At 32.3% G+C, this 26,429-nt stretch overlaps 2 protein-coding genes across 2 annotated transcripts in view; one reads left to right on the forward strand and one right to left on the reverse strand.

The window, feature by feature from the left end:
- Adsl (adenylosuccinate lyase) overlaps nucleotides 1-26,429 on the forward strand; it is a 138,673-nt gene that overhangs the window by 103,613 nt on the left and 8,631 nt on the right. The gene's annotated exons all lie outside the window — the stretch shown is intronic.
- On the reverse strand, nucleotides 1,153-24,855 carry Ssk (smooth septate junction protein snakeskin). Its single transcript, XM_088227045.1, has 4 exons — nucleotides 24,628-24,855; nucleotides 6,979-7,175; nucleotides 5,639-5,768; nucleotides 1,153-1,852 (listed from the first exon to the last, which is right to left on the reverse strand). The coding sequence occupies exons 1-4, from the start codon at nucleotides 24,676-24,678 to the stop codon at nucleotides 1,757-1,759; spliced, it is 474 nt and encodes a 157-aa protein (XP_088083171.1). The 5' UTR covers nucleotides 24,679-24,855; the 3' UTR covers nucleotides 1,153-1,756.

Genomic DNA, 26,429 nt, shown 5'->3' on the forward strand with positions numbered 1-26,429 from the left:
CGCTTTTTTGTGTTTATTGATATATCTCGATCTCGCCAAACGGTTTATTGCTTCTTTGGCCATTTGAATCCTGCAACCAATCACGCTTATACATGCCCTTAAATCTGATATTTGCCCTCTTTCCTTTTAAATATTTATTGAACTTAATCATGTCTATCTTTCAAGTAAGTCTTCTGTTTCTACTCTCGTTAAAACTCGCTCACATTTTTTATACCTTTCATTCTTTTGAGAAGAGAAAATCATCAAAGTACTACTTTAAAGAAAATATTTAGTCCTGTTTCTGTATAATGCTTATTGGGGCTCATTTTATCTGACGTAAAAAAATTAGTTGCTAGATATCAAAAACATCGATTTATTTACATTCAAATATCGTATGAAACGTCACTTCCTGAATATTTGAGTTTTTCTTTTCTCCGCTCTCTTCCCTTCTCTCTTTACCCTCTCCTCTTTTCACAGTATTGTGTAGATATTTAGTCAATTTCGATTTATTGAAAAAATATATAAGTACATACATTAATGCTTTGTTTTATACCTACAATATGTCCATATAGCACAGATTTTCTTAAATTGAACGGTATGCGTAGGTATGAAGAAATTGCCTTAAGGCAATATGCTCGCTCTTATGCAAATATATATAAACTGTATGCTGGAACTACGTACATGCTGGAGCTGAGTAACTTCGTAGAGCTGGACTGACTGACCGAACTGAACTTGTTGGGCTGACTGACTGGCGACCACGCCCTATAGTCTATTTATAGGCGACGTTCCTTTGTTGTTCGTTTCTTCATGGTAGGGACGATGTGAATGTACTGCAGAACGATGATCTCGATTTCATGTCCAATACTGATAGAGCTGCATTAAATGTGATATTGAATTCTACAGAAAATGATGACACTGCTTTTTTCGGTCATCACACTGTTTCAGCTGAAACGTTTTAACACGCCTGTGTCATCGATTATGGACTATAAACCCTACATGTATATAAAATGTTTAAATAAATAAATATTTTTTTTCCTTTTCACAATTTTTTGGGAATTGTGACAGATTTGAGTTTTTGATATTCTTCAAATTGGTGTTAGTTAGCAAAAGGATGAATTACTCAAAACTCGAATTCAAAATGAATAATATTATGGTATATTTAATAATCAAAGCTTTTTAAGTTTTCGAAAGTTTTTATTATTCCATATATATATATGTAGCTAAAGTAAATCATCTTGTATAAAACATTAATGTATGTAAATGTAAAAATGCATCTCTAGACTGACAGTATTTTGAACTGTTATTCTGAATTTTAAAAACCTAACTTCTAGGATATTCAGAAAAATAATATGCCTACTAGTATATTCAAAATGTCTTCATTATTCCTTAAAATTATTTGTACACATGTAATGATCATAAAAAAATCAATCTTATATATTGGCATAATATGTTCTAGGTATTAAAAATAATGAATTTGCTATATCATTTTTTTTTTAATCTTTCCTTGATAAGATAGATAAAATACACATTTTTTTAATAATGTAAAAACTGTTGACTAACAGTATTGAAAATGTGAAAAAGATTTCGGAAACAGATGAAAAATTATTTAAATAAACTAAAAAAAAATGAAGACTCTAAAAGACAAAATTTTTATTCCTAAAATTAAAAATGATTATGCAACGTGGCTTAGTCTTATCGTTTGTTGGGGCGTCGACTAATTCACAGTGATAATGATGAACATGATGTCATTCTCCGTCTCTCTAACTGCTCCACATCATCACATTTCCTTGGAGAAGTGAATGAGAGAAAGGACAGTGTCCAGGAGGTATAGGGCACCTTGGAAGACGCACAGAGAACCCAGAGCTAGACCAACCTGGAGATAAAAATAGAATAAATGGCATAAATATAACTACCAATGAACGTATTTTCAGGCGTTGCCTAGTAGGTTAAATAATTCAGCCTAATCTCTTTTTTTTTATGCGGCTGATATGACCCTTAGAGCAGTGATTCTTAACCGGGGCGCCAGTGTGGGCGTTTTGAAGTTCTGGCAGGGCGTTTTTAAATTTTTAGCAATATGGGATGCTGCAAAAGATCGCGTGGGCATTGTTCAATCAATAACTTGTTTTTCATATAAAATATAGGCCCATTCAAAAAAAGTTCAAAATATCACCCATGAGTGAATGTTTTGTACCGTCCAAGACTGGTAATCCATTTTTATCAGACGTAGAAAGTGTTAGTTCAAATTTAAAAGAGCAGTTTATTGACTTACAAAATGACTGCGAAGCCAAAATAGTGTTCAATCAATTTGATTATAATGCTTTTTAGTGTGCGGGGCGATTCTTTCAATACGGTTAAGAAACACTGCCTTAGGTTAAAAATATGTAGCGAATTATTACTTTGAGTTTTTCTGACTGAACTTTCAATATTCATACTTCTTCTTGGACCAATTTGTTTTATAATCTTTTTTTTCATCATCATTCCCTCTCAGCATCTAATAATGCATAGGGCACTGAATTGGTACACAAATCGCAGCGTATCTTGGTCATTTTTGTTCAATGAAATTATCATGTTCAGTCTTACGTTTCAGGTACCAGTCCAGGGAGCATGAAATATTCCAGTGCAAAAACACTTGTTTTTATAAATATCCATTTCAACCGTGTCGGGAATCGAACTCGAGACTTTTTGCATGGTAGGAAAAATGCACTGACCACTACACCACGAGGCTGACCGTTTTTTTAAATGTTTGTAATCAAGGACTGGATGTGATTCAACATGATAAATTTTTTTTTTAATTACTAACTTTGTGTAAAATCACTTGACGACTGGTTTCGTAACACGATTGTTTCTTTGTCAAGGATTAAAAACAACAATTTTTTGAGTTTGTCCAAATTTTTGTAGAAAAGGTCTGGATTCAACCCCCCGGGAGTTAATAATATTAATATATTGCAACCGAGATTTTCAAAGACGGGAATATGGATGTCTCGGTATTTATAGAGCTTATGACATGTCTTTGGATGGTTTAAGTGGCCACTTTACAAACTGTGTGACATTAACCATTCTGCTTACGTTTGAACCTCCATATTCCTTAAATTCTTCGATCTGTTGATAATTTTGAAGTTAAAGAGCCGAAACCTTTATTGATGCAGGTGAAATTCGTCTGCCTGAATTATATCACCTACACACTACGCAACGCCTGAAAACAAATATTTTTTACTCCAAGGGAGTTCAATTCAGTCCTTGTCTACAAAAATTTGGGCAAACCTTAAATATTGTGATTGAATCAACTAGTCCAATAATAAGTGTAAAAACTGAAAGATATCATATAAAATTTTATGTTCAAACGTAGGCAGAATGATGAATGTTACACAGTGTGTAAAGTGGTCACTTAAACTAGCCAATGACAGGTGATAAGCCAGGGCTTATCCAGGGCAGACAGGTCTGACTGAATTATTTCACATACTAGGCAACGCCTAAAAACAATTTTCCAATTTTTAAACTTCTTCTTGGACCAGTTGGTTTCCTATGATGAATCTCTTCACAACAATAAAGGTTTTAGCTCTTTAACTTCACTAAAATCAACAAATGGAAGAATTGAAGAAATATGGATGTTCAAACATAGGCAAAATGGTGAATGTTACACAGTGTGTAAAGTGGCCATTTAAACCAGCCAATGACAAGTCATAAGCCCTATAAATGCCTAGACTTCCATATTCCATTATTTAAGGTATTCTCCATCCCTGTTGTAATTTGTTAATCTTAATGACTCCCGAGGGGGTGAAATCCAGTCTTTTGTCCACGAACATTTGGACCAACTCAAATATTGTATTAAAAACATGTTATTTATAATTTTCGGGTTTGAAAATGAGCATATACAAAACGACTCGCAGTTGGCATTACGTCATTTTGACGTCACGCGTTATGACCGCCGACTGCGCTTCTGATAAACAAGTTTGGCGCTAAAATGTCATTCGTGCCGTTTTTCCCACAGGGCGCGAAACGTCTCGTTTCCGGGTAATTCAAAATATGCATATTTTAACCCGTGTAGAAAATTTATTTGACGTCGCACGATAAAAATATCGATGCTGTTATCATTGTATTTTTTGCTTATTCAAAAATAAAAATATTTTTACAACTTGAAACGACCCTATTAGGTAAAAGGTTAGCACCCTTACATCCTTAGTAACTCGATCACAAATAACTATCGACGTGCTTAAATACATGCTAAACATATGAGCGATCACAATGAAAATGAATGAATGAATTAATAAGTTATCGCAGTCATAAGTCAACGAGAGTGTAATATCTAAGTCTACGCTCGTGTCGGTTTGTTTTTTGTTTTCCTCGTAAATAAATACAGTTCATTGGCGAAAAATCGGCGTTTGCTATAAAAATAATACAATATACAAGGAGTATCTAACACAAAAAAGTGAAAATTAAATTACAATTACAATGGCGACTGCTTTTCTTGACTTGCCAACCGCCGCGCCGGCTAAATGCAATGAATAGCATGATAAATAATAAATAAATCAATAAACATAGCAGTTTGGGAATATTTTCCATATTTACACCGGTGAAATTCAAATATGTTATTGCGCAGCAGGATTGTTTGTCGCGAAACGTAAATATTTCGGCATTTAATATTAGGTAATGATTTTGATAAAATTATAAATAAAGTTACTAATGAAACTTCTTGTTTTACTTTTTTTATTATTTTGACCAACGAGCGCTTTCGCCTAAGTAGGCATCTTCAAGACTGGTGAATTGTTTATAACGTTTACAGCTTTTATACCATTTTTAACTTATTTTGGAGATAAGAAGATCAAATAAGTATTTTAACAGAGAACAGAAAACATAAATATTTACAACTAGTTTGCTAAACAGTTCATTTTTGGGAGTTTTCGGACTGAAATTGGGATTAAGTATTTATTATTTAAAAGGTGGGAAAAGGACACATGGCGAAAACGACAGAGTAGGAAATACACATTTTAACAGATAAAGTTAGCGCAATACTTTGATTTTTTGACAGGGAAGTTTACATACCTATAGATGAATGACGAAATATTTTTAAACTAAACTAAAATTGATAATCATTAAAAAAATTATTTTTAATTTTATCAAAATGATAAACTATGGAGTTTTATCAAGAAATATCAACAAAAAACATCAATATTATTTAATATTAGGTTCACGGGTGTTCCATTGTGATCGCAGATACGATTAATAATTACGATTAAGTTTACATACTCAAAGATGAATGACGAAATATTTCTAAACTAAACCAAGAAGTTTCATGGATAACTTTATTTATAATTATATCAAAATCATTAACTATGGAGTTTTATCAAGAAACATCAACAAAAACCTCAATATTATTTAATATTAGGTGTTCACGAATATTCCACTGTGATCGCGGATACGATATACAACCAGGGTGAGAAATTGTTATCACGTCGACAGTTCTTTGTTATTGAGCTACAGGTTTAACCGGTGGTCCCCCGAGGGCGTGGCTTCTTTTGTGATTTAAACCATCACGTTCAAATATAATGTGTATAGGTGTTTCATAATTTGCACTGCGGAGCCTACATCTAGGGGTTGCAGAAAGGTTCATTCTCTTAGATATGTTGCATAATCATCCAACAATATTTTGAACGTTTCTTACCTGACGTTCTGTGTACACGTGCTTGTAATGCTGTTCTCCCTGGTACCCATGCCAGTAGTGCAGTGCTGTACCGCCTACTGCAATCCACATGAATACTCCCACAAAGTTCATTATCACATCCGTCAGCTGTCTGCAAATTGAGAAAATAATTATTCCGGTCTTTCATTCAATCAGAATAATGTTGAACAGGATCGATTCAATTCTAGCGATTTTGGAACTGAGATGTCATTAAAATGTATGGCGTGTCGTTTCGGGGTACCCCAGGGAAATAATCTATACCCCTTATTATTCAATTTACACATTATGCTCAAATATTCTTTTGTTTGTTGATATTAATATACAACAACAACAAACCATCACGCCGTTTCCTCGTAAGGGTAGGCAGAGAGGATAGAACGCCACAACACTCTATCTTTGCGTACAGATCTCGCTTCTTCCACATTCATACATTTTCTCATTGACGCGCGCCGATTATTCCGACTTTTTACATGTCTATCTTCAAATATTTGTTGGATTTGGTCATGCCATGTTTTTTTCGGTCCTCTTTTTATTCCTCTGCATTAATATCATAATTATAAAAACATTTAGTTATTTTATCACGTACAGTGTACAACATACAGATCGGACTCTGTCTTTCTCTATTTCTGCATTAATGTCATAATTATAAATAATTTGTATTAATAAATTAGCATGTTGAAATCTATATTTTTTATAATATTTAGAAAATTATCATCATCTTCGCCTCCCTACATGTAACCAATGGTGCACTACAACAGGATACAAAATGCAGCATACCATGATCATCTGTTACATAAAGAAAGGTGATCAGTCGTACATTTCAGATACCAGTCTAAAGACGGTGAAATATTGCAGTTTTAAACCGACGTCGATTTTGCCAGGAATCAGTAGCATTTCAACCACTTAACTAGCTTTTGTCCGCTTTATCCCCACTCCGTTCCCTTTTTACGGATTTTACCTAAGAGTAGCTCTCGAGTCGAAAACACTCGTCCAACGTTCCGTGAAATAGATAATGGAAAATCTAAAAGATAAACGTTTGTTATTTTCTAGAGTTCGATTTGATGAGGAATGGCGAAATAGGTTACAACTACTGTCAAGCGAAGGCGATATGGTTGGCTGGGCCATATGGAGCGGATGCTTCTTGAAATATCTTAACCACTTTTGGACATCATCTATTGCTGACTGTTTGTCAGTAATTTGTGTCAGACCTACGGAACGCAAACCTGTTTTGGGAGGATACACAGAATCAGTCGGCTCACAGAGAAAATAAATAATATACCGATAAAATTTTCAATTCCTTTGGTGCAATGCTTTGCACTTACTTTTTATGCTCCGTTGTTCCAAAACAGAATCCAACCATTTGCACGGCCGTGTAGATGAAATACCCAACGAATACTCCTGAGGCGACAATCTCTGCATCAGGATTCTTCTCTTCATTGAGGTTCCATGTTCCACCGACTCCGAGGAACTGACCAGAATATCCAGTTCTGTACAGGATAAGGATGATCAAATTCAGCACCTGAAATAATCAACAATTGATTGATTTAATCTATAATAAGATACGGAATTACTACCTGGGGACTTTCTTGTTCACCAATCATTTATCCTTTATCTCACCGAGAATGTTGAATATTTTGAAATAATGAATTAAACTTTCAAGGACAAAATCTATTTTCCAAAGGGGGGTTGGATTTTTCTGAAGTTAGCTATTTCTTGTAAATCAAGTGCTTTTCTTTGTTTGTTATTTTTATGTTCAGGTGCTTGATGTTACCTTTCGACTGTGCAGTTATGCGCGGACTGAGGTAAAATACACTTACGCTCCATCTAATTCTGGAATATGAAACTGCGTTAGTCTTTTGGTTCCTTTAAGGTGATCGCCCAGTGTTGAATTCACAAGTCCGCGCTTGCGCAAATTGAGATCGTTAGTACCTATGTGGAAGCAATTTTAACAAACCAATCCATGTTTATTTTTCATGCATTGTGACGGTTTTATAACAAATTTAGCAACACAATCGGTAGACACGACGGTACTATAACATTAAATTATGAAATATAACTCTTTTATGATGAAATTGTGGCATAAAATTGATTATTTAAAATTATTTTAAAACACTCAACTCGAATTACTGTATTGTTAGATGGTACTTATATGACCTATGTACCTAGTACCAAATAACTGCTTCCTTTATCGAAAACCTCACTCGCTCCTGTTACAATGAAAATATGGTAAAAAATAAACGATTTTTTTAGTCCTGGTACAATAAATTTTGAGACTGTTTTTTTCTAATCTAAGTTATCCTTAGGTTTATTTGTAAGGCATCGCTTAAATTTTATTAAATTCTTTATTTGATTTAGCTCCTTAATTATTTTATCGATGAAAATTGCAACATTGCATTTTATTTGTTGCTTTACTGTGAGAATCCAATTTTGTAATGCATCATTATCTTAAAAAATAAAGGAAAAATAAAGCCTTCAAATACAAAAATTAAATATTTTAATTTTGTTTAATGTTTGTATTGAATTTGACGTTGGTTTGGACATGTAGAGTAAATGGACAGCGAAGGAGCGGCTAAAAGAATGAGAAAATGTATGAATGTAGAGATAGCGAGGTATGTGTGCAAATATAGAGTGACGTGGCGTTCTATCCTCTCTGCCTATCCCTACGACGAAACGGCATGATGGGTTTGTTTGTTTGTATTTTGTCTTTAAATCTCACCAAGCTTCGTAATTTGATTACATTTTTAAAGTCTATGAAATTAATGTCCTATAAAAAAAATTTTTTGCTAATTATTAGTAGCATAAAAAATATTCTTAAATTTGTAATTTGAATTCCGCAAAAACGGTCATTGCATTGGCCACGCTCCTAATACGTCACGATTCATGTTTATTTGTTCTTCCCATTCAAATTTGTTTCGAACATTGTCACGAATCTTGACGTCACAGCTGCCAAGGCCAAATATGTCGCGTTTTTCTAGCAACGTATTTTATCAAATTTATTTTTCACATTTATATATGAAAACATTTCTCCACAATATCCATATTGATTTTGAAAACACAATTATTTATTCTTAATCCATTTCATATATAATATTGATGTTTTTTGTTGATATTTCTTGATAAAACTCCATAGTTAATGATTATGATAAAATTATAAATAAACTTATCAATGAATCTTCTTGGTTTAGTTTTACTTTTTATTATTTTGACCAACGAGCTCTTTCGCCTAAGAAGGCATCTTCAAGACATCAAAAACTAAACCAAGATGTTTCATTGATAAGTTTATTTATAATTTTATCATAATAATTTCTTATATTTTTATCGGTATTCGTAGCATATATTTCCCTTTTCAAACATCATAATTTTTTATGACCATTCCACATCATTAGTTCATAGAAATTACCCCAATTACGGAATAATGAAATCATTTAATTAGTGTAATTGGATTCCTAACAAAATTAGCATCCTCGTCACCCACGTTGTGAAGTCAGGAAACTATGAATTAACTTCTTCAACATTCATGTGCTTTATTGAATTAGTCTGGCTCGAATTTCACGTGAGATTACTGTAGCCCGCATTCTACAGTTAACTCTAATTTGAACTAATGTTGTATGAGTTGTTACTGCATTCTAAAGATAAGTTTAAGTATCTTCTTCTACTTAGTTATTATTTTATCAAACCGTAATAGGTAAGCACGCAGTACTTACTCACTTTTAATAAAATAAAATTTATATTTGAGACACTATCTGTGTGGCCATTAGTGGCGTCTTAAGGGGTTAAAAATAAGGGAGAAACATTTTTTTTACTGAATACGTACATGTATATTTCACAACAACATAAGGTAAAGCACAATCCGTATAATAACAATAATCGATGACACACACGTGTTAAATTAGTTCACCTAAATTTAACAATGTTTGAGTATGTCCAAATGCTTGCAGACTGGCTGGATTTCCTCCCTAGGGAGTTTTTCATATTTAAATTTATTTCAACACAGAGGGAAAACATTGTTGAGAAGGGAATGTGGAAGTCTAGGCATTTACAAAGCTTATGACCTGTCATTGGCTGGTTTAAGTGGCCACTTTACACACGGTGTAACATTTACCATTCTGCCCATGTTTAAACATCCACATTTCCTCAACTCTCGCGAACAGAAGGCGGTGTCAAAAATGCATACTTTTGTCTACTTAACGTTCCTCCTTTGAGTGCTTGTAATCAAATGAAATTTTATTTGAACCGGGTTGTGGTCCCCCGTGGTAGTATTGTGAACTCACGAACCAAAGATCCCAGGGTCAAATCCCACTCTACCACAACTCCACTTCCATTTTTCAAGCACAAGTTATTGACGACTTATAGAATTGGTCTGAAAATTTTAATATTTTAGTCGATAATTAGAACTCAAGTATTTCTTTTTTTTATATGTAACGTAAAAAGGAAACACAATATGTTGAAGAGCAGAAAATTTTCTTTCGAATCACGTGTCTTATTATTTTCCTAAATATCTCCATTTTGTAACCATGTTCAACTAGAAAATGGTAAAATATATGCTCTGAGGGATAATTAAATAAAGATGATGCTTCATAGAACGACAGTTTCAAATTATGTTATGAAAACTGAGCGTTGTCACGTCGCGTTGTCATACTAAACGCGTAGTAGAGTAAAAAAGACTAACCGTCCATGCTAGTTTACTGTGAATTTAAAGCTGTATGTCGCGCCTTTTTACGCTGCTCCACATTTATGGGCTGCAAGTTAAGTTCCGGAACTTAAGTTGAATGGACCACAAGACGGGTGCTAAGTGCTGCATCCAGTGTGTACATATGAGGGTATTGGAAGCAAACTTAAAAATATCCATTGAGAGAGTTACTCAGATATTTGCGAAAAACTTTTTAAAAAATGTAAAATTTGTAATTATGCTTCACCAACTCAATGGAGAATGCTAAGTTTCGGTGTCAAGTATAATTGAAATCTGTTTATGCACGATTTAGAGACAGTTTTGAATTACGCGATATTACATAGGTTTTTATGTAACTAAACACATATAGTAGTAATGTAGCAACTTTATACAATTGGTACACATATTATTTATATTTTTATGTATTTCATTGCTTTATATTTGTTTTATTATATATTAAACTATATTATTTATGTTTAAGTTACATGTATTCTTAGCACATATATATACTTCATATTTGTATAATAACGATTATTAATTTCTTACATTTGATAAGCTAGGCATTTATAATTAAGTGATTTTAGTTTTTATTTTTTTATGTTATTGTTTTATTAGTACAGGACTACTTATGCTCTAAAGATAGAAAATCTCCATCTTAGAATTGGCTGTGCATTGTTAGATTGAGACTGTTATAAACAGCGAACACTCCATTTTCATTTTACATTAATTGGTTTTTTATAGATTCCTCGTTATAAAATATGTATATTATTTTTTTTGCAATAAATTTACAAATAAATAAATAATAAATAGTTTATTTTGGCATCAATAACTAATTTTCCATTTTTGGTAGAGATTTATAAGTTTGCTTCAAACACCCTCATTTATGTATATCCATAAATATATGTAACATAAAAGCATACACAATATCTTGTAAAGCAAAAATTTTTCTTTTCAATGGCGTTTAACCTTTACTATATGTTTTACTTTTGGCGCTCATTTTTAATTTAAAAAAAAACGAACACAACTTATGAACATTAACATCAAAGAGATTAAATTAATTTTTAAGTAAATAATCTATTATTATTTTATTTTGTAATTATTATATTTTTTATCGATTTTGTCTAGCAAACACTGTATTCTCCGAAGCGAATCTTATCAGTCGCCTAGTAAGTCGTTATCAACGACAGAATTAATGAAAATCAATAGTTTACTACAGTAACTTGAAAACATTGGGTAGAAATTAATTGACCTACGACGATACAAAAAACCGACTCGCAGTGCCGTGGTAGAGTGATGGACTCCTGATCGGATGTCCTAAAGTTCCGCGGTTTAGCAGGTTTCATTATTTTTCCTTTTATATTTTCTGTTCATGTTTACCTTCCGAAATAAAAGTTTATACCAAAAAAATACTATGTCGGGAATCGAACCCGAGACCCCCTGCATGGTAGGCAAACGCGCTGACCATTACAACGAGAAGCCGATCTCTAGTAGATTTTTACTCATTTTTTTAACGGTAAGTCGTAGAGACGTAAAATTTATAACTAATATGTAAAATGCCATTTTAAGATCGACCGCGCTGTTTTTGAAGTTTTTCTCGGCCGTTCTCGCTGTTATTTATTTTTATTAATACGAAATTTCGATTTCCTTTGTTTTATTTTTTATCTTGTTTTGATTACATTTATGAGCACACACTATTTATATATGTGTTTATTTTTTTTCTTATATTTAAAATATATTATAGTAAATTTCTATTCTTTCTTTTTAATTGTATTATTTTACTCTATTTTCTTACTCATTTCATTAAACTATTTTTATCTGTTATTATTACATTATTTTATTTTATTTTATGTTCATTATTTTATACGTATACAGTATTACATCTGTACTCTTTTTATTTGATTATTAATTAAAATTAATGTCTGAGCACCCGATGACAAACTATTATTGAATTGTTTATCGGGACAAAATATATTTTAATACTTTGTCTTCTTTCTAATGTATTAATATTGTAATAATGTGTATATTTTATTGAATTACTCTATGAAAAACAAAATAAAAATATACATATAAATAAAAAGTTATTTTTGGCAAAAAAAAAATTATTAAAAAACACTGGACTTTGTCACTTGAGCACGAAATGTTATAAACAACTCTTCGTTTTCTCAAGACAGACGTAACTCTCGCTCACTGTATGGAGTTCATAAAGATGTGAACAATTAACTTTTTTGACCTCACTTCGGCCAGCTAATCAGCTTAATTATGTAACTCTGGATGTACGGGCTCCTTATTTAATAAATTATGTACGTATTACATACATATGTACACATGCTCCTGTTTAATAACAGTGTACACCAATTCATAAGACGACGTTTATTTATTTTAAAAAAACAACAGCCATTATAACAAAAAAATAGTGTACCTTTAAAAAGCCACTCCGCATCATTCCACACGTAAAAATAAAATATAACATAATGTACGCCCGACTAACTGAGCAGGACAGAGACAGATTATAACTCACGAATTGTAACATATTGATTAGACGTTTTTTGAAACCTGAAAAACCTTCGCACCTATTTAACAGCCATTATAACAAAAAAAATATTTACGTATTTACAAATAAACCAAAATTATAGGTCAATTATAGTTTACTTTACATTATTAGATACGATTTTAAAAGAAGAAGAAAAAAGTGTACAAAGGTACGCATTATTCCACACGTAAGAAAAAAACAATAATGATGAAATAATAAAAGATTTTTGCGTTTACTTGGACTAAAAAGTCCTTTCGCCGGCGGATCCATACGGAGTAACCCCAGATCAGCCTTCCCTCCTTTCTTCTTTCACTCAAGAGAAAATAATTAAAATATTAAACGGTTTTTACGTTTCGTTAATTTTAAATTAGGTATTTCAGTTGATGATATTAATTACTCATACTTAAATAAATATTTAAATTTACAAACATTAGAAAATAGAAGAAAACTTAATGATTTGTTATTTTTATTTAAAATATTAAATTCGAAATTTGATTGTTCCGAACTGTTACAACTATTCTATGTAAATGGCAAAACTATTGTTTTCGCCTGGATTCCAAGCCACATTGGAATATCAGGCAATGAAAAAGCGGATTCTCTTGCAAGGTGGGGCTCTGAAGTTTGTAATTTAAAATACGACCGGGTGGATTTCTCAGATATTTCTAATTTGATTAGAGTAGTTAATTTCGATGCTTGGAAAGTGGAGTGGAATTTTTCTAAATTGTCAAAGGGAATTTTTTATAGTAATATCCAGCCTGATATTCCCTCCAAACCTTGGTACAATAGCGCGTGTAAACTCAATAGGTCTAGGATTGTAACTTTTTGCCGTATCAGATCTGGCCACTGTTGCGCTCCGTCCCATCTTTTTAAAATTAAAATTTTAGACTCCAATGCCTGCGAATGTGGAGGCATTGGAGATCTTAATCACATTTTTTTTACATATTCTTTAATGACTGACAGGAAAAAAATTTTTGATATTTTACTTATGTTTTTTATAACCTTTCCAATTCATTTATCTCAATTTTTTTCTTGTACAAATAGTTTATTGAGCAATTCTGTTTATATTTTTTTAAGTTCAAACTGTTCCCTATTATGATTTGTAATAATTGTGTCATTGAAATAATTATGTTTAAATTAATTCTTTATTTTTTTACAATAAATTTATCTTATATTTTTAGGTTTATGTAAAATATTTTGTCATTATTACTTCCGACGTTTAATTTTTAATTTTAAAAGTTATAATTTATCATCAATATAAGATTAAATTTGTTAATATTTTGATTATTTTGTTGTAATTTTTCTAGTTATTAAGTTCTATCTTCCTTCTAATTTTACTGTAAGTTTCTATTTTCTGTTAAATAGGCACTCTCAGGTTTTGGTGGGTTTTTCTGTTAGTGCCTATTTCAATTTATGTTGAAATTTTTATTGGTTTGGATATGTGTTTATTATTACAATTGATATTTTGATGTTATTCTTGTACTTATATTTTTCTTGTCTTCTGTTTGTATGTATATTGTTATTTCTGTCTGTTTATGTTTTTCTTATGTTTATAAATGTAACTTGTTTTTGGCCGATGTTATCAAGTTTTGGTAGTAGGCCCTAATAAAGAAAAAAAAAATATCTGCAACAAACTACAGTGCACACTGCACACTCGCCAATAAGGAGAATTCATACATTTGCAAATGAATACGCAAATTACGTAGATATATTTAATATAACACTCTTGATTTTTAAAAGGCGGTGTATCAATTTACTATCTTCAAATTGTAATACCTAAATAATACTAAAACCTAAATATGTTGATTTAAATTGTTTACCGTTTATTAACTTATATCTGCATTCTAAATTAATATTTTTCTAACTTCTTTTAATTTTAAGATTATTTTAATTTAACCTATACAAAAAAATGTACTCCTGTTCTCCACTGCAAAATATGTATGTATTATTATGTATCCCCATATATTTTCCACTAATATGTAATGATTTTTATTTTTCTTTCTCTTCTTAATTCGTTTTTGTTTTGCTCATTTTTTGTGTAAAATGCATTTCTGTCTTCATAATTAAAAATGCACTTCTATTCTTTCTACTTTTATACTAATATGTAAAAATGATATTTTTATTCTTCTAAAAATCATTTATATATTTTTTTGCTACTTCTGTGTAAAATACATATCTGTCTTTATTTGTATAGATGTATGTAAAACATGTAAAGCCTATTTTTTTATCTTGTAGAGCACAAGTAGTCCTATACTAATAAAACAATAACATAAAAAAAACTAAAACTACTTAATTATAAATGCCTAGCTAATCAAATGTTAGAAATTAAAAATCGTTATTATAAAGTCTATATATGTGCCAAGAATACATGTTACTTAAACAAAAATAATATAGTAAAATATATGTATAATAAAAAACACATATAAAGTAATGAAATACATAAAAATATAAATAATATGTGTACCAATTATATAAAGTACTAGGTTTTTTGATCTACATATATTTTTGAAAAAAATCTCTCGCTACACAATTTATATGTGCAGTTATTTTTATTTTAACATTTGTTTTACATTTTGAGTCTTTTATATTTGGCAATAAATCATTAAATATTTTTAGAGCAATTACATTATATTGCTTTTTACCAAAGGCCGTTGATACAAATGGGACAATTCAGTTAATTTGTGTTGCTGAACGAGTGTTTATATTTTGCTGGGTTCTTTTGAACTCGCTTAATTTATCATAAAATTTTAGAAGTAAGCACCTCACAAACAATTTTTACCTAAGTGTTGCCATGTACTCGGAAACTGACAGGAACAGTTGTCCGGGTTCTGGTTTTAGTTAAAAACAAAACTGTTTCACACCGTCTAAATAATTTAAGGTACTGACTTAATGAGAGTACCTAATAAGTGACTAGTACCTCATAATGACTAATAAGTTCGTGTTACTTCGTAAAACACTTGTTAACTTCTCAGTATCGAAGCGTTATTCATATTTATCGAGGAAGTGCCTACTATCTAAAACATGAATGATCTAACATTCTTATCATCAGTTAAAAATCATGAACCATAAACACACTTGAAAAATAATATCATATAAGTCTTTTGCAGTGAATTCTAACTCGCGATTTTGATACAACCAGAAATAACGCTGTTTGCCACTAAAGTGATTCATTACCTCAGAGGAATAATGTGTAACCTAGAGAGGAGCCCAAACGTAGGAAAACCATTCTATGACTATTGGGTATTAAGTTAGCTACAGTTCGCAGCAAAACAATGGGCCGTACTCAGGTCGAGAATTGCCAAATGGATATTCATTTGCCATTTGCATTGTAATTACTTTTAAATATCTAGCTGTGTATTTATCATTGCAGGGTTATTCCAATCTATTTTTCTATAATTCGCCTATATTTATTTTATAAAACTGAAAATGTATGTTTGTGTTTTAAAAAAAATATATTTATTCATTTTATTCACAATGTATTTATGTTATATTAATTGATACATAAATCCCAACTCCATTGAACCGAAGTGCTGTGTTGAGTTTGTTTGTTTGTCCGTCACATCTCCGAAATGGCGAGTAGTAGCGGCCTAAAATTTGGACACGTCATTTTAGATGCGATTTCAAGGTTAACGTTGCTATTTTCGAGCAAAATTTTAATCTACCTCTACTCGATAAAACTGTGGCCCTCACATATTGCCCATAATCAACTGTCATTATCAACAGTAAACATACTTTAATTCACAAATTTATCCTCCAAATTGAGAAAAAATAGTATCTGAAGTAAATATGTTGATATAAGGAAAGTTTTTAAGCAACATAATACACGTGTCGGGACAATAAATGCCAAAAATTAATGTAAATCATGGGAAAATATTCGGAATCAATTACCTGTAAAAACTGACTCTTTTAACACCTTCGACGCTCCTACTACCGCAACCAAACATACTGCAATTCACCATACTCGATTTTTATTTATTATCACGTAAATATCCAAGTTATTTACAAACAAAGCCAAACACAGCTACAAAAGCATCCGATCGAACCGTTATGTTTATGTTGTCAAATAAAACAAAATGGCCACCAATTGGTTGCTAGCCAACAGACCAACATCGCTTGTGTTCTATGAAACATAGTGTTAGGACTTCTCTCTAGGTACGCATTATTACTCTGAGTTCACTACTTTAATTGATACTTTGTAGACCACATTAAAATCGTTATTATACAAATATATCTTAATGTTCCTTCACGTAGACTCGGAAATAGTGAAATTCTGTTCCTCGGTCATCATAAGACTAATTATAGTTTTCATAATTTTATTTGGGAGATTATTTTATTTTAAATTTGAATATTGTATCAAATGTAATTATTATTCATTTTAAACTACTTTATATTTTTTTGCTGTTGATTATTATGATAGTAAAAAACATTGTGATTATACAGGGTGTTCATTAAACCCTGTCACATCCGAAACCACGATGATCAGTATGAGCAAGAAGACATATTGGCACATTAAAATATTTTTTTTGAACTAATAAAATTTAAGAAAATAAAATATCAAGAAAAGCAAATGGCTGCTTACTTCTGCAGGGGAGAAACGAGGAGGGGAGAGGGGAATCTGATACTGCACCGCGCTCTCCTCACTTCTTCCCCGCACAAGTAAGCAACCATTTGTTTTTTTTAAAATTTAATTTAAAAAAAAAAAATTGTTCTAAATATTTTTTTGTTATATGCTAATATGTCTTCTTGCCCATACTGACCATCGTGGTTTCGGATGTGACAGGGTTTAAAGAACACCCTGTATACACGGGCACAGCCTAAAAAGCCATAATATTTAAATATGTTTTGCTTGTTTTTTGAGTTTAAATGAATGATATTACAATATTTTGAGTTTGTCCAAATCTTTGCAGAGAAAAAACCGGAGTTCAGCCCCTAGGAAGTCATTAATATAAACAGATTACAACTGTGACAAGTATGTGAAGTAATTCGATCAGATGAATCTCTTTCAGGGATTTCAGCTCTTTAACTTCACTAAAATCAACAGATGGAAGAGTTAAAGAAATGTAGATGTTCAAACATAGGCGAAATGGTGACACACAGTGCGTAAAGTGACAACCAAACTAGCCAATGACGGTTCATAAGCTCTGTAGATGGCTAGGCTTTCATATTCCCTTCTGTAAGATCTCAATCCCTGTAGCTCAATCACAAATAACTATCGACGTGCTAATAAGCGACGTGATAACAATTTTTCACCATGGTTGTTTATCGTATTCGCGATCACAATGGAACCTAATATTGAATGTCAAAATATTTACGATTCGCGACGCATAATCCTGCTGCGCAATCACATATTTTTATTTCACCGGTGTAAATATTGAAAATATTCCAAAACTGCGATTTTTATTTATTTATTATTTATCATTCTATTTATTGCATTTAGCTGGCGCGGCGGTTGGCAAGCCAAATGTCAAGAAAAGCAGTCGCCATAGTAATTGTAATTCAATTTTCACTTTTTTGTATTAGATACTCCTTACTATTTTGCAAATGCAATTTATTGTATTATTTTTTAAAGTAAACGCCGATTTTTCGCCAGTGAACTGTTTTTATTTACGAGGAAAATAAAAAATAAACCGACACGAGCGTTGACTTAGAGATTACACACGCGTTGACTTATGACTGAGATAACTTAAGCATGTTCATTATTTAAATTTATTTCAACAGAGAGGGAAAATTTTTTGAGAAGGGAATATGGAAGTCTAGGCATTTACAGGGCTTATGACCTGTCGTTGGCTGGTTTAGGTGGCCACTTTACACACTGTGTAACATTCACCATTCTGCCCAAGTTTGAACATCCACATTTAGGGAGGAAATCCAGCCAGTCTGCAAGCATTTGGACATAATCAAACATGTTCATTATTGTTTATTGTGATCGCTCAAATGCTTAGCATATTTTTACTGTTGTAATTTGTAAGTTATAATTTTTCCTTTTTATTGCATTGCGATTTAAATCTTTAGGACGAGTTTACTGAAAAATGAAAATGGTATCCATTGTAGTTCCGTACATATTTTTTTTAATGCTCATTTTCTTTTAAATGTTTATTGATTGTCTTTGATTATTTGTTAGATTCATCATTGGGCACCTACGTGCGCCGTTTTAGCATCGAAATTACGCAAATTGTACTTAATAAAATTACGCTCTTGAGTACAATGCCCCTGTGTAATTACTAATTACTTCCATATTACCCTGTTATTGTCTGACTCATTAAAGCTTATGCATCGGTCTCCTTGCGCAGTCGATAGTATAAGCAACACAGACATAAATTACGAACTTCTAATCTAATAACAATAAAAATATTCTAGCAGGTTACGAAAAACGGCCATGTTTACGAACTGCGAACAATGCGTCAAACATTATGAACAATTCGGACAAAGGGATTTTGAGTTTTATTCAATTTAAATCTATAACCTACTTCCACTTTCTATTAAAACAATTAGTAACGAGAAAATGTTCAAAAAGGCTATAAAACAATGGATCTAGGTAGAAGTAAAATGGATCGTCTCATTCGCCCAAACCAATATTGAATTAACTGCTCCACAGTGTATAGCTAATGTTAGGTTTTTGTTCTTTTATTGTGAGTTTTGTAATATAAATAATATAAATGTAGATAAATTAATTAAAAACATAAATACGTAGTGTTTAAAACTGTCTAAACATTGTATAAACTATCTCCGTTTATTAAGTTAGTCTTCTTTGTTTATTCTCAAATGTAAAAATATTTTTATAAAAGTATACTGTTAAATGTCCTCGGCCAGTGAGGTCACATTATTTTTATCATTAATCATAGTTTATAATGGAAAAAATATGAATAAATAAATAAAATACAACAACAACAACAAGAAACCATTACGCCGTTTCCCGTAATGGTAGACAGAGAAGATAGAACGCCACATCACTCTATATTTACATACATATCTAGCTTCCTCTACATTCGTACATCTTCTCTTGCACGCATGCCGAGTATTACTACTTTTGACATTTCCATCTTCAAATATTTGTTGGATTTGGTCATGCCATGTCTTCCTTTGTTTCTGCATCCATGAACATTCACACTGTAAATATTTTTAGTAGTTCTTTCGTTGTCCATTCGCTCTACATGTTTAAACCAACTCAGAGCTCCTTTCTTGATTTTGTCGATAGTGCTTCTCAGCCGTACATAATGTACGGATCTCAACATTTGTGCATCTATCGTACATAGTTTTACCACACATTCGCCCGAGAGATCGCATTTCGACAGCATTCATCCTTTTTCAAATTATGGATTAGGTTGAACAAATGTATATTTGTCTAATAATTACAGTATATTTCTAATTTAAATGTGCAGTAGCTAATTGGAAAACTGAATCTTACAATTTTATACAAAAATTTAAAAAAAGATTAACAAAATTAAAATATATAAAAAAATATAAATTAACACTATACTATGAAGAGAGGAGAGGAGATGGGAAGGAAAGAAGAAGGATAAAGGAACAATTTAAATATTTAGATAGTGACATTTCAATCTTGACTTAAATGTAAATAAAGAAGGGGGCGTCTCTAACATTAGTGGGTAGATTATTCTACAATCGAGTGGCTACCACTGTGAAAGAGGGGGCAAGAAAATGAGATAATAAATTATCCAACTATATTTATACAATAACTGTATTACAACACAGATGAATAACATTTTAGAGAAGGTAATATAGAAGTCTAGGCATTTACAGGGCTTGTGACCTGTCATTGGCTGGTTTAAGTGGCCATTTTACACACTGTGTAACATTCACCATTCTTCCACATTTCGACTCTTCCATCCGTTGACTTTTGTGAAGTAAAAGAGCTGAAACCTTTATCATGTGAGTGAAATTCATCCGGCTGAGCCAATTCACCTACTAGGCAACGCCTGAAAACCATTTTCCAATTTTTTATACTTCTTCTTTTACCAGGTAGTTAATTCAACAATGTTTTGAGTATGTCGAAATTAGGGAGAGAATCCAGCCAGTCTGCAAGCATTCGGACATACTCAAAACTTTGTAGACAAACTTTATTCAATACCTTACGCCGGCGCCTTACACTAAATACTCTAATTTGCAACCTGTTTATATTCACTTTTGGTCAAAAACAGACTTTCTAGAATGGCTTTCTAGATTTATTTCAATGGGAATGTACATAGAAATTCGTATGACTCATGTGAATTGTTTGTAGCTTTCTGAAATACTTTTTTAGAAGTGCATTGCGGTGTTTAAGATACCGCCTATTAGATAAATTCCTTTATGATTCGCTGTGGGTTGTATGTGTTAAGTGCTAACCTTTTGCCTTTTGTTATATTCAAAACTAGCTCAAACCCTTGTTAGATAATTGCCATCTCCCACCTTAATAACTTATATGGTATCGTAACTATTTTATTTTTGATCTTTTGTTTGACATTTTATTTTAGCCAAGGGTTATTTATTAGTCGTAGTCTCTACTCATTTGACGATTTATATCTAGAGTCTATACGCGTCTAATAATTTACCTATCTTAATGCTCTCACCTGCAAGGGGCGGATGTCCCAAGGGACAATATTGTCTTTTTAAGGATTGACTATCTAGATGCACCTTGCGATGCTCCAAACTGAACCTTTCTTAAATTAACCTATTATAATCCCCTCCATTTACTGAAAATGTACACTTTATAACCCAATACATTGGTTCCAGGAGGACACATTGAAATTAGATTCCTAACTTAGTACGTCGTGACTACGACAATTTATTATTAAATGTAAACTTTAATATTATTAAATTATAAGTACAGTAAACCCAACGAGTGTAGTTGGACACATCTTGTTATCTTCAAAAGTGAACCAAATAAAACAATACCATCTTCGAAGCTGCCTTTTATTGACTACTGGAGGGCGATTCAATTACTCATTACAAAGTGCCCCTCAACACCTTACACGGCATATAACATATGAGTACGTCAAAGGTTTGGTATGTTGGGGAGATGGAAGAATATGTGTTCATAAATTTGACGAAACCTTTACTATGGATTTGTTGAGTTTCAAGATGTTCCAGACTCCTTTGCTAGGATTTATTTGTTACTTGAATAGAACCTTCACCGATTTTGTTATTTTTTGCCTCACAATGTTAAACTTTAGCGACGCCGACGTTATTCTTAATAATCCATCCATACGTATATTATTATTAATGCTGGACTGTATTTGTCTGTGTTTCCTTGTATTTGTCTACGTCTCAACGGAGCGACCGCTTGACATCATTTTTTGCATAGGGATAGCCGGAGAAGTGAGAAATAAAATAGAACACTTATTTTTAAACAATAGTTTGAGTATGTCCAAATTTTTGCAGACAAGGACTGGATTCAACTCCCTGGGGAGCTGTTAACATTGACATATTACAACAGAGATGAAGAAAATTTTAGAGAAGGTAATATAGAAGTCTAGGCATCTACAGGGCTTATGACCTATCATTGGCTGGTTTAAATGGCCACTTTACAAACTGTATAACATTCACATGACATGAAGACATGAAACCTTTATTTATGCGGGATTTGGACAAACCCAAAATATTGTTGATAAATCCACCTGGTCCATGAAGAAGTATAGAAATTAAAAAATTAAATTTTCAGGCGTTGCCTAGTTAGTAGGTGAAATTATTCAATTAGATGAATAACACCCGCATAAATAAAGTTTTCAGCGCTTTACCTTCACAAACATCAACAGATGAGAGAATCGAAGGAATAAAGATGTTCAAATATGGGCAGAATGGTGAATGTAACGCAGTGCGTAAAGTGGCCACTTAAACCAGCCAATGACAGGTCGGAAGCCCTGTAGATGCCTAGACTTCTATATAACCTTCTCTAAAATGTTCTTCATCTGTGTTGTAATATAGTAATTGTATATATATATATATATATATAGTTGGATAATTTATTATCTAATTTTCTTGCCTCCTCTTTCACAGTAGTAGCCACTTGATTGTGGAATAATCTACCCAATAATGTTAGAGACGCCCCTTCTTTATTTACATTTAAGTCAAGGTTGAAATGTCACTATCTATATATTTAAATTGTTCCTTTATCCTTCTTCTTTCCTTCCCATCCCCTCTCCTCTCTTCATAGTATAGTATTATTTTTTTTTATATATTTTTATTTTCTTAATCTTTGTTTTTAATTTTTGTATAAAATTGTAAGATTCCATATGTCCATGTATTTGTAATTTTCTCAAACTGAACGGTTTGGGTAGGTAGGAAGAAATTGCCTTAAGGCAATATGCCCGCCCTTATATGTATATAAATTGTAAATGTATACAAATTGTCAAATAAATAAGTAAACAGCGCCATGAAGATCACCTCAAGGGCGCTGTACAATAAATAAATATCCCAGCACGTCTTGCAGCTACAGAGCGCATGGATGGTTGGGATTCTAGTTCCCCGTTTCCAATTGAGATCAATTAAAAATTATAACAGATATGAGCTAGATTTCAGCACGTCTTGCAGCTTCAGAGCGCATGGATGGTAAGAAATCTAGCCGCCATTTACATATTTTAAAAATTGACAAATAAATTTTGTGTATTAATGATATTTAAAAATAATTAAATAATAATAATATGAATAATCTTGCAAGATAAAATTAATGATATCAATAAACTTGCAAAAAATAAACGTAAACATAGAGCATAGAAACATTAACTCTAACATTAAACAACTTATTTTCAACAATGTTTGAGTATGTCCAAATGGTTGCAGACTGGCTGGATTTCCTCCCTAGGGAGTTATTCATATTTAAATTTATTTCAAAATAGAGAGAAAACATTTTTGAGAATGGAATATGGAAGTCTAGGCATTTACAGGGCTTATGACCTGTCATTAGCTGGTTTAAGTGGCCACTTTACACCCTGTGTAACATTCACCATTCTGCCCATGTTTGAACATCCACATTTCCTCAATATGGGCAGAATGGTGAATGTTACACAGGGTGTAAAGTGGCCACTTAAACCAGCCAAACACAGGTCATGAGCCCTGTAAATGCCTAGACTTCCATATTTCCTTCTCGAAAATGTTTTCCCTTTATTTATTTTTTAATAAAAAATATTTTTTACTATAAAATTTTTCGACCATGCATAAACGATTTTTTTGCTAATGGAATTTTTACTTTTATTTCTAGCGTTGTGACGTGACTATTTTCCTTTTCGCAAAAATATTCTGGTCTTGATTTTACAGTAAGACAAAGTTCCATGAAAAAATTATCCGTTAATGTTAGTAAATCTTTGTATTTAAAAAAATGATAATTATGATCGTACATAACCTAACAACATAAATTAATGCGTAGGACGTTTATTTGTCTTTTTTTTATGTTTCTTAAAATAATAGCGTTATGTTTTAATTCAACTCTGTCTATCACAAAATTCGTTTTTGTCTGTCTAATATCTTGGTTTGATTTCACCACGGCACTGTCGTTTACCTATTGTAATTCTCTTTGAAAAGCATTATCTTGTTTACAATAACCTAACAACATAAATTAATGCGTAGGACGTTTATTTGTCTTTTTTATTGTTTCTTAAAATAATAGCGTTATGTTTTAATTCAACTCTGTCTATCACAAAATTCGATTTTGTCTGTCTAATATCTTGGTTTGATTTCACCACGGCACTGTCGTTTACCTATTGTAATTCTCTTTGAAAAGCATTATCTTGTTTAATTTAATTTATGGACTGATCAAATCGACGTTACTGAGATCAATGTACTCACCAGTTTTAGGATCTTGATCACTACCGATCCTATAGTTTGAACGGAAACCATTTTGTCGTAGCGTTTCACAAATCTTCGTCTATAACTTCGTACTGTTCTCTGGGAGTGATTCCCTCTTCGGTTTTAGCTGAAACTTTGTCGAGGTCAGCTCTGAGGATGGCCAGAAGCAATTCCACACCTGTGACACCTGCTCTTCTTGATACTGAAGCACATAACTGTGATATCTGTGAACACTCCCTGCGCTATCTCTGGGATACTACACAGATAAGATTGTAAATGTTTCGTCACCCGTGAGTAAGGTGTTCAATGATTCAATGCCAGAATGTCGTGTATCAAAGAATGAAATATTATATTCCAGAACTAGCTCAACAACAACAAACCATCACGCCGTGTCCCCGTAAGGGTAGGCAGAAAGAAAAGAACGCCACAACTCTATCTTTGCACACAGATCTCGCTTCCTCTACATTCATACATCTTCTCATGCACGCGCGCCGATTATTCCGACTTTTGACATGTCCATCTTTAAGTATTTGTTGGATTTGGTCATGCCATGTCTTTCTCGGTCTTCCTCTATTTCTGCATCCATCAACATTCGCATTGTAAATATTCTTAGCCGTTCTCTCGCTGTCCATTTGTTTTACATGTCCAAACCAGCGCAGAGCTCCTTTCTTGATTTTGTCGATAATGCTTGTCTCAGCCTTACATAATTAGTCATACTTTCATTTCTTTCAAAAACCATCGCATTCGATTTATCGACATTCATCAGAAAATCGCTTCCAGAACTAGCTCCTGGTATATTCGTAAATATTAATCTTTACCTTATTTAAAAGCTCTGTTACTGTATGCATGGGTGTCGGCCTCGTGGTGTAATGGTCAGTGCGTTTGCCTACCACGCAAGAGGTCTCGGGATCGATTCGCGACATGGTTGATATGAAATATTTATTTAAAATGGTGTGTTCACACTAGAATATTTCATAGTCCCTGGTCGGAGATTGAGGTATGCTGCGATTAATGTACCAATCCAGTGCCCTATGCACCATTAGGTGCGGAAAAGGAATGATGATGATGATGACTGTACGCACACAAACATTTTATTTTGGCATTTTTTTAAAAGAAATATTTGCGTTCTTATGATTTACTCAAATATTTAATTTTGTGGGCCAAATGGCCCGCGCGTTGAAAATTCAACGTGTTGTAAATAGCTCAATATTAGAAAATGGAATCGAGTTGGGGTAGAGTGGGATTCGAACCACAGACCTTTAGTCCGTGAGTCCGAGACACTAGCCACCCGATGACAAACATTATTCTCTACCTTCCATAACTTATTACACAAATTTAAGAGTTACTAGATACTCCACCCTGATGCTGCAAAAACAACTTACTACTACTTGGTCAAAGTGTATAATCTACTTCCATTGTCCATAAGGACAATTATTAAGTACTCACAATGTACAATAGCTATTAAGAAATTGATAGCGGAGGTGGGTTGCGCACGGATCGATGAGTGGATCAAGCCAAATAGGTAAACATTTGTGTCCTGTTTATGAAATTTGGTCTCTAAGTCCATATGAATTTGTTATTGATTAATTTGGTGTTTATTTTGTTGAACTCCATATTTCAACTTATAATATTAGAAATCAAACACTGATTTGAGTCTACTGAACACTTAATTTTATTTTTACAAATATGAAAATATAATAACAAAAATTCGTGACAATTGTTTCGCCTTGTTAGGGTATTTTCAAACGAATGTGAAAATTAGATGGATTGAATGTATTTATATAGTTATATAATTCAAGGTA

The sequence above is a fragment of the Micrasema longulum genome, unplaced genomic scaffold (assembly GCF_059751315.1).
Source record: "Micrasema longulum isolate JH-2025_06_02 unplaced genomic scaffold, ASM5975131v1 h1tg000486l, whole genome shotgun sequence".
Taxonomy (NCBI): domain Eukaryota; kingdom Metazoa; phylum Arthropoda; class Insecta; order Trichoptera; family Brachycentridae; genus Micrasema; species Micrasema longulum.

What these genes read in the sequence shown, in the direction of transcription:
- Ssk (XM_088227045.1), bottom strand. Translation starts at nt 24,678, where the DNA reads ATGGTTTCCGTTCAAACTATAGGATCGGTAGTGATCAAGATCCTAAAA. An exon ending in GGAACAACGGAGCATAAAAA is followed by an intron (nt 5,769 to 6,978) that starts GTAAGTGCAAAG and finishes CTCAATTTGCAG; the next exon opens with ACAGCTGACGGATGTGATAA. An exon ending in ACGTGTACACAGAACGTCAG is followed by an intron (nt 1,853 to 5,638) that starts GTAAGAAACGTT and finishes TTTTATCTCCAG; the next exon opens with GTTGGTCTAGCTCTGGGTTC.